Here is a 9,749-nt window from a genome sequence, read left to right on the forward strand (position 1 = left end):
CCGGGTGAGACAAAGCTTGATCAATATATTTAATTTTGACATTGAAAAATATGTGTAAGAAATGTACACTCATAAGGGTAACCACTGATGGATGATAGGTATTCCAGAGCTCCCTAAATCAAAAAGCCACCTGCCAAAGCCTAAACATTTTCAGTCACAAAAAAGAAGTAAATATTTTTCCTCTATATATAATAAGAACTTTTCTTGCCCATTTTTCCCCTGATCTTTCTGAAAAGAAGTAATAACTGGCATTTCCCTGAGTGGCAATGATATTACAAAGGGTTCCCTCTTCCTAAGACACTATATTCACAAAATTGCCTAAAACCCACGCACACTAAGTAGCTTACAAAGATGTTTAGGTCTTAGGCATAAGAAAAAAGGACAGCCATTATCATAATCTCTTGTTCTCTAAGCAATATGCTTGTATGAACATCATGTTCTCTCTAAATGCAACCAGCAACTTCGTACATGTGAAAAAATAACACCAACAGAAACATTTCAAAGCCCATTTCAGACTGTCAGCAATTGCACCAGAAGAAAATGGAATAAGGCAGTGTTAACTAATACTCACTGAAGTCATCAGGCTTATGTTCCATTTTTCTTTGATCTGCAGCAGTCTTACCAGGATCACCAGCCTGATCAACACTAGTCTTCAAAGTATGAACTCCCACTGGATTTTCCAGCACCAGTTTCCCTTTCTGAGTAGCTGTTAAACTTTCCATACTGACCCCATTCCCTGAAACATGGGAGCCTGGAGCATTTTCTCCCACTGGTTGGGATTTTGTCTGTTTCAGGTTTTCCATTGCTGATGATAAATTAGAAAACTTTTTTGCTTTTCCATGACTTCGATCCTGAACACTTGATCCCAAATCTTTAGTTCCAGGAATACAACTATTTACTTTGCATGATTTATTTTCTCCTTGTTTTTCAGAACAAACATCATTTTGTTTACTTTTTCTGCTGCTATTCCCACTTGGAGAACTTCTCCCGACATCCTTCACAGATTTGTCATTTCTATTATATTTATAATTTTGATTAATTGTAACTTTGACTGTTTTGCCTTCCTCACAGACAAGACGGACAGACTTCCTTGGGTCATGATTTCCATTCTTTGAGCTCTTGGCCTCTTCCATTATAGTGAAGACCTGCTTCTCCTGTCTCGAGACCACTTGAAGTGCAATTCTTCAGCAATTTGCCGTTGATTTTAAATCCTCTGTGCAGGCAAGGATCGTAGCTGATTGTCTACTGAAGAAATAATGATAAGGCATTTTTAAAATTAAGGAAAAAGACTAAATCTCTATGTAAACAGGACATTAAATAAACTTCTCTAAAGAAAGGTGTTAATACAAATTATTATAGGAAGCATATTCCCCCCCACAGGCATAAGTACATTTTCACAACACATTCCATTATTAAAGTAAAACTCGTGAAAATTTTGATGATTTTGATTTGTATTTAAAAGATGAGGGCTGTGAAGAGACAAAAAAATGGCAGAACATGCTAAAAAACACTCAGTGATAAACCTGCCAACAGCTTGCTTTTTTCTTTCCTTCCTATTTCTGGCTTTCTGAACAAAAACAAGAACCAAGATGTCTGCAACTACACTGGGAAAAAAAAGAAAAAAATTAACACATCTAGAAAGTACCACTCAATAAACACACAGCTCAAATTAGCCACTAGAGGAAACTAATTCAGTTTCCAGCAAGCAAGCTCCATTTTATTAACTGATTTAAAAAAGCATTTAGAGATATAGCTCAAAGTATTAATAATAAACCTGACCGATCACCTGCACCTCCTATTCTCATATAAATTAACTGCCAGCAATTATGTAAGTTTTTTTTAAAAAAACCCTCACAAATAGTAAATATTTTGTTTAGCTGCAGATTAACTTTCCTCATCTAAACCTCAAGCCTTTAGGTGGTATATGATCATCTGAGATTTATGCTGGAGACAACTCAAAGGTTGTGTTTCCAGTGGGAGGAGGTTCAGCACAAGTGGGTCTGTTTGTAAGGAATTAGTCTTACTAATATAGAAAAGGAAGGCAAGAATCTGCAACAAAGACTTTGATTTTTTTTTTCTTGTAACAACATTTAGACAGCAATTGAAAACTATGAGAATGAAGCATTAGACAAAGAAGAAAATTATTTTTGTAAAACTTCAACAAAATATGGAGTGCAGAGTTTTTCTCTTTCCTGTCCAGCTGCATATTTGCTAGGTAAATGCATGACCCATGAAAATTTCTGGGTTTTAGAGAACCCATCACTTATCATTTAGTGAAGAAAGCAAATAATAGAAAAGCCTATGAATTACAGCTATTAAAAGTATCACAGCATACTTTTGTACTTTAACAACAAGAACCAGAATGAAGGATCAAATTAAAATGTCTGCTTAAAAAAACAACCAAAGAAACCTTTCTAAATATTATCAGTATGAAGTACAGTAATTTTTTTCAGGCTATATAATACAGTTACTATCTCATTTTAACAAGACACAGAAAATACTTCAGGACACAAAGCGTGTACTAAAACGTGTTATCTTGAGTCTCTATTGATATAATTGAAAATACATATCTTTCAAAGGTGAAAAATCAAAGCAACAAACAAAACCCACAAGAATTTTCCTGAAGATGCTGTTAGCATCACCTTCTTCAGTAAACTCTAAAAACTGAAGAAGAAAAAAATCTCCATTTCTAAATTTGTTCCAATGGCAAAGTATTTTATCTCACAAATGCATTCAGTTAATATTGCAACTATTTTCTATTAAATACTGATTGCACCTGGTTCTTACTTCTAGATCAAAAGTCGTAAAGATTAAATAATATTTGCCTTTGGATTGTAGCCAGTCTTTCCCACAGCAATTTTAACCAAAAAGCAGCAGGAACTCTGCGCAGCTGTACCAGCACTGCTGAAGCCTCAGGGTGGTAAAGAGAGGCCAGGGTCTCCCCCAGGTTAGCTAAATTCAAGTTCCTCCAGCCCCTGAGCGCCAGTGCAAAGCTCTGCTCTGGAGACTGGTGAGCTGTCACTGTGCACGTCACTGTCTTTAACCTCTACAGCGGGTTTGGTTTTTAATTTCACCTAACCAGAAGAGAAATGGCAACATGATTTTTCAAATTCTAAACTAATCATGCTTTACTTGCTCAACCTGAAGAGGGCAAAACCTCCTCAAACCACCTAAGGAACCCGAAGCACAAAGACACAGCAATTCCCGATGAGCTCCGGCCGGGGGCCGGAGGGGAAGCAGCGGGGGCAGCCCGGGCGGCAGGCGGAGCCGCGCCGCGCTCAGCGCCACCGGCACCGCTCCGGGACACCGATCCCGCTGAACGCAAAGCTGGCACCGGGCAGGAGGAGGAGCCTGCCTATAACAAACAACTCGTAGGGTGCGGACAACTCCTGTTGGCACCGCTTCCAGATTAAAGTTGCTGTGAAAGTCCGGCATTGGAGGAGAAGTGGGGCTGCATTTTGGTTTTTTATGTGTCACGTTGTTAGAGTCAAATTTTGAAAGTGGGTTTTTAAAAAATCTGCAAAAATTAGTCAAATTATTTTATCTTATCCATTCAATTAAACACACAATTATATATTCAAAGAGAATAGATAATCTTTAATCAAATGTACAAATGTGATGGGGAAAAGTAACTAAAGAAACTGCTAGTAAAAACTAGAACCCAGCTAACGATTTGAGTACTGTGATAGTGCTACATATCAAAAATGTAATCAAATGTAAGTAGATAATGTTAAAAAGCAGATATAGTCTTTATTCCTAAGAAATATGAATTAAGGGAAGGCCATGACATTTCATAAGACAAGAATACTCTGTATGAAATAAAAGTTAGGAGTTCCACAATGAAATGCAGAATCTGAAATGCAAGTGCAATAATGATGTTGTTGAACTTTAGGATTTCTTTTTCTTTCCTTTTCCTCTTTAATACTGAAATGATTTAGCAAACAAAAAACAATGTTAACTGCTGCAACATATTCAATAGTATCCAAATTACCATCTCACAACAAACTGTAAAATAAACCAACTAATAAAACTCAGTATGAGACACAAAGAGACCTCTCCTGAACCCAGGACAAACACAAAAAGATCATCCTCTGTCAGATATCAGCCATCTACATATGGCAGAGGGAGAGAGGGAAATGGGGAAAGGAGTGCCTCTAAAGAAAAAAAAAAGTTGGTTGGAAACAAAACACTGGAGTGGAGTGAATCAGTGCTGAGGTGGCATCTTTGCAGAAACCTGGATGGCATGTCTTATTCACAAGCTCAGGCTCATACCAAACTGCCAGACCTGGAATCAAAGCAGAATTTTCTCCCAGCCAGGCTGGCAACAAAACCAGAGCATTTCTCCTGTGTCTGCAAAATGGGGTATGATTAACCTGTTGAAACCAGTTCAGCATATTTCAATAATTCAATATCCCAGTGTTACATGGGACTCAGTTTCCCCTGCTTTCTGAGTGTACAGTGCCAATTATTCCTCTGAAATCTAGCTCTTGGCTCTTTTTAGAAAAATAATCTGGCTCAAATACAACAGCTTGAGGTCAGACAAGATACCATCTGACCTTAAACTCCAGAAAAGGATAAAAATCTATACATACCTACAGCAACCAAATTAAAAATGTTTAAAATCAGCTTTGGTTAGAATTCATTTTAGGCTCACAAAATGAAGAAATGAGAATGTTTCACTTTCATTTTTGCCAGTTTCTTTTGTTTCCTCCACCTTGCAGACTAGCATTAGAAAACTCTGCATTTGAATTGCAAAGAATCAGACTAAGGTTTCCTTCCCAACAGGGGGACAAAGAAAACCACCAAAAAACTTTCAAGAAGATATTTCTACCTCTTCTACCACTTCTTCCTCTCAAGTTCTTCCACTGTATTCAACTCCCTCAAACACATACATTTGGAGTCAGAATTTGACATAACAGGGCCTCTTCAAAGATGAAGGCCAAGTTAAACTGTGAACTCTTACATTCTGAGTTGTTCATTTGCAAAGCTTTTTTTAATCATTTTATTAACAGCAGAACTGACTCCACCTGGTTTCCTAGACGTTCATTTAGTACTCCTCTGTCACACTCTCTATCACAGCCCCTTGGGCAAGCAGAGCAGACGTGCTGGAGCCCTGTCTGATTTGTAGCTACTCCCTACAAGGAAATGGAACTTCCTCCTGCTTCCCCCTCAGCAGAGACCTCTCCTCTGTTGAGGCATAATTGTTCCAGAAAATAGACAGAAACTCAATAACGACCCTTTGCCATTACTTCAAATATGTTCTCAAATGTGGTCCCAACTGGCTTAAATGCCCAAAAGTAGGGACTACAGTGTAAAAAGGCAACTAAAGGGAAAGAGAACAGGCTTTTAAGTTTTGTTTCCCTGGGGAGTACTAGATAAAATATAAACACAGAAAGTACTACAAACATAAGTGTTATCACCCTGTTTCTATAAAGCATTCCCTCCTTTGAGATAGGGAGACTTGTATTTTATCCAAGACCTGCTTTTATCTCTCCCATTATGATTGTCCTTTAAGCTCCAATCTCCCAGCCAGCCTTCCAACACTAAGTGGGGTGATTAACCTCAGTGCCCCCCTCGCCTCACCACCAATATAGCCCAGCTGAACTTCCTCAAAAAAAAAATAAAAGGAAATTCTGCAAACAAAGGTTACAGCCACAGACAGGAACAATAGGAAAGGTTGTCTTTTGCACTCTGCTCAGAGTGCAGCACAGGTGATGTCTATGGACAGCCCTAATGTGCTGGGGTGGGGGCGTCTTTTCTGACTGTTTACAGCCTTAGGCCCATTTTTCTGTCTGAGAACTTCTACAAATCATTCAAACCTCTCCCATGTTCTTTGTCAATAGTTAAAAAAATTATCACACATTTATGTTTGGTTTATGATGAATTAGACATAACTTAGTAGAACCTACTACCTATGCTTGATGTTTTTCCAAAGTACTTAAAACTAAAACTATCAGAGATTACTGGCCACTAAAGCGCTTCAGACTCCACCAGCACTAAACCCATCGATATTCTTAGTAACAAACATAAGTGCTACATAGTGTTCCAGAACTCCCTCTTACTACAGGCTATAGAATTTATCCTGGTAAGGATAATACTGCCAAAATCTATCCAGAAGGAAGTCAGCACAGTGCACATAAACTTTAACACACAAATCAAGGATGCAACAAAACTGGCACTCTGGGCTCAGTGAACATAGAGCTCTGATGCTGTGTTTACAATGTGGAAGACTGAAAACTTCTAAGGAGTCATCATTAGATATATAACTATGGATATATACATATGTAAAAATATATAACACTGTAACAAGATGATATCTGATTAACAGAAGTACTGCTGAATAAATGAAGTAACAAGAAAGGCTTTGGCTGATACAAGACTTAGTAACATATGTAGGTGCAAATATCTTACAATTAAATTTTGAAGTGAGCAAAATATGCTGGATGGGAGATCCACAAGGGATATGCTTGCTACAGATTACTCTGCATTGACTCACTGTTTTTTCTACAGCACTGTATGACTCACTGAGAAGGTGAGAAAAACTAACGTCACCCAATGCCAAGAACTACCTCTTTCTGACCCTACTACTCCTGCTGCCCCCCATGCCAAACTCGGGAAAGCTGTCCTCTCTCAGCCACACCAGCTGTGTTACAACAGCCTCCTCTACCTCTCTATTTCATATGGGCTCCTCATGCTTTTATACATTTTGGTTCTGATGCTATGTTTTACTGCTATGCAACAGTCCTTTACACCTCAGATCCACCTGCAGCAAACCCTGAAGCCAGAAGAGGGGCAGCACCCAAATCTCCCCAAATGCCGCACTGTTCATGCTGAGAGCAGAGTAGGAGCTGATACAAGGGAGCTCTAACTTCAAAAACAAACACACACATCAGTCCAAGTACCCGTGAGGAGGCTGGGGAAGCACAATACAGCACTGCACTGGTTTAGAGCCTTTCAGAGGCTTCCAGAGGCCTCAAATGATCACAAAACTCATTTAAATGGCAGCCACACACTGAAACCAATTTTTTTCACCTTGATCTGAACCTCCACTTATGCTCAGTGCTATGCTAAATGACAATACAGCAGTATGTATTGTGGCATAGAAGCTTATCTGCATCTTGTATTTAAGCAACAGTGAGCCCTTCACCCAAACTGGAATCCTTGAGGAAGGGATGGTCTTTGAACTGCTTCATACCAGCTGCAAACCAGTTCACAAACCACAGTGAAAGCAAACAGATCTTCTACCAGTACCCTTATACCTCTTCACCAGCATCCAGCACTTTCCCTACTGGAAGAAACATGCTGAAAATCACAACTTCAGGAAAGCTGTCAAGAACACAGCCACGCTCAGCGGACTGAGTCACAATCGTTTGTAACACAAAACTGATTCCAGACTCCTGTGTCAAGCTTTGCTGACACTGAAAACTAAAATCTGAAAGTTACTTCTTGCTGGCAGCAGTATTTCATGCATCAACAGAAATGAAAATAAAATCTAAGAACATCTGATAAACTGGGTTTTTTCCAAAGACTTGCTGAAACCTTAGAACCAAAATTACAAACCAAGGATACAGTATGAATACACATGCATGTATGCATGCATTTCTGTGAATATATAAAAAAAAGAGTAAAAATTAAATTCATGTGCATTGTTACAAAATTTGTACTTTGTCTTTTGTACTTCTAAGTTAAACAATTTATCAACCAATATACAAAATAGTCTTAATGTGCCAAAAGCATGAGAAATGTAGACTTCCACTGGATTGCTTCCATTGTGCAAGTTAATCCACTAAGGAAATTGCAGGATCCTTCTTCCTATGAGTTCTCCATACAAGTCAGTACCAGTATTGCATTATTTCACTGAGATAGTGACAAAAATAAACTTAATGTAGTAGAAATGCTCTGTAATGTTTAAAAAGCCAGGATTGCGACTTGAACACAGAATATACTCGCAGACAGTCAGACTGCCTTATGGTATCAACATGAACACAACAATCCTGAACCATGACTGACAAGCAGAGCCACAAGACACAAGTTAAGAGGAGCTCCTCAGGAGTATCTTGCTTTCAAGTACAACACAGGGAAATCCTGATCCCCTTTCTTCCTCCCCGTTGCAGCAATTCCCTTCAGAGGAAGAACCGGATAAATGCCCTGCACAGTGCAGGTGTCCCAGGGCATTTAGCACTGCAAGCTGAGGGATGAGAAGAAAGTCCCAGCTGTCCTCTGTGCAAGAAGAAAACACAGGAGGAACTTTCTGATCCCTCTGTGTCTATCTTCTGGGAACATATCCCAATATATGTTCCAGGAAAAGGTAATTTTATCACAAAATTAATTTTATGAAGGTTTTCACTAAAGTTAAGTAGAAAAATGATTAAAAAAAGCTCATTGCAAAATTGGTATTTGTAAAAGAGACTCCTAATATAGCACCTTCTGCCAGGTACTGTAATTAAGTCATACTTGCAGGGCTGGCTTACTTTTCTTGTCACGGAAATAATTATGTCATAACTATCTGGGGTCAGACTATCCAAAAAGCAACCACTGAAACATCGAGCACAAGTCAAAACCATAAACAACATGTATCCTCTATTTTCAAGCAAATGCAACGACCCTGGAATCCAGGGCACGGTGCTCAGGAAGCCAAGTGACGTGGAGGTGGCATGGATATAAGAAAATTATTAGATCCATACTTAGATACAACTATCTTTTTAATGTACTAATCTCTACCTTAGCTTAAAAGCGATTGTATTGTTTCTCTGTGTGTTATGAGCTCATCCTCCTTTGATATACCCAGAAACAACCTTAAAAGCCAGGAGGCCTCAGGTAATATGACACATTCAGCCAACTGGCAAATTGCAACATATTGCAAAAGCAGCAAAGTCGTTCAGCTGTATTTGTATACAAAATAAGCCAACAAAAGAGCACAACCACGTAGGCGAAGGGATGCCTGGGTGTCACTCCAGGCAGATCGTAATCCACGGAAAGGAGAACCTCTCACGGCGGAGCGGGCACGGCTCTCGAGGGCAGCCCCGCACACGGGACATTCCCCGCGGGCCCCGCCGACTGCGGGGGTCTCTCCCCCCCGCATTATTTAATTCCACGGGGCGTACGAACAACAAACCGCACGCACCAGCTGCCGCCTGGATGCTCCCCCGGGGGCGGCCCCGGCCCCCCGCTGACCTTGGGGCGGCCCCCGCGCCGCGGCCCCCGCCGCTTTCCCCCGCCCGGGCGCGGGGCCCGNGAGCCCGCCTCCCCCCGGGCCGCCACCCCCGGCCGCGGGGAGCCCCCGGGCCCCGGTACCTGTGTGCGGCGCTAGCGGAGCCGGCGCGGTGCCCCCGCCATGCCCGGCTGCGGCTGCTGCAGGCCCCGACGGCAGCGGCTCAGTCCGGCCCGGCCGCCATGTCAGCGGCGCGGTGCATTGTGGGGCGAAGGCGGGCGGGAGCGCCCCGAGGGCGGCGGCGCTGCGGGGCGGCGGCGGCGGGGACCGAGCCGGGCAGGGTGCCCGCACCGCCCCGGCCCTGCCGGGGAGCCCGCTGTGCCTCAGAACCTCCCCCTTGCTGAGGGGGCGATGCGCGCCCGTCCCCGTCTCCCCCGGCGTTCAGGGCCTCCCTCCCCCAGTGCCACAGCGGCAAGCGGGGATGAGGGAATAAGCAGCATATTTTTTTTTCTTAACTACCCCCCAACAGCCATCCTAGTTTTTCCCCTTGATTCTATTCTTACGCATAGAATCAGCAAGATGGGAAGAGACCTTTAAG

General features: G+C 41.6%; 1 protein-coding gene across 3 annotated transcripts in view; it reads right to left on the reverse strand.

Moving 5' to 3' along the window:
- TUT4 (terminal uridylyl transferase 4) overlaps positions 1–9,426 on the reverse strand; it is a 44,413-nt gene extending 34,987 nt beyond the window's left edge. For 2 of the 3 annotated variants that reach the window (XM_041483016.1, XM_041483014.1), the window contains exons 1-2: positions 9,295–9,426; positions 572–1,245 (exon numbers count right to left, since the gene is read on the reverse strand). In XM_041483016.1, the coding sequence (XP_041338950.1) occupies positions 572–1,133 (562 nt within the window). In that variant the 5' untranslated portion in view covers positions 1,134–1,245; positions 9,295–9,426. The remainder of the gene's footprint in view (positions 1–571; positions 1,246–9,294) is intronic. The other variant, XM_041483015.1, reaches the window with a different exon arrangement.
- Between the last annotated feature and the right edge of the window lie 323 nt (positions 9,427–9,749).

Source organism: Pyrgilauda ruficollis, unplaced genomic scaffold (genome assembly GCF_017590135.1).
Source record: "Pyrgilauda ruficollis isolate IOZ18807 unplaced genomic scaffold, ASM1759013v1 scaffold6, whole genome shotgun sequence".
NCBI classification, from domain to species: Eukaryota; Metazoa; Chordata; class Aves; order Passeriformes; family Passeridae; genus Pyrgilauda; species Pyrgilauda ruficollis.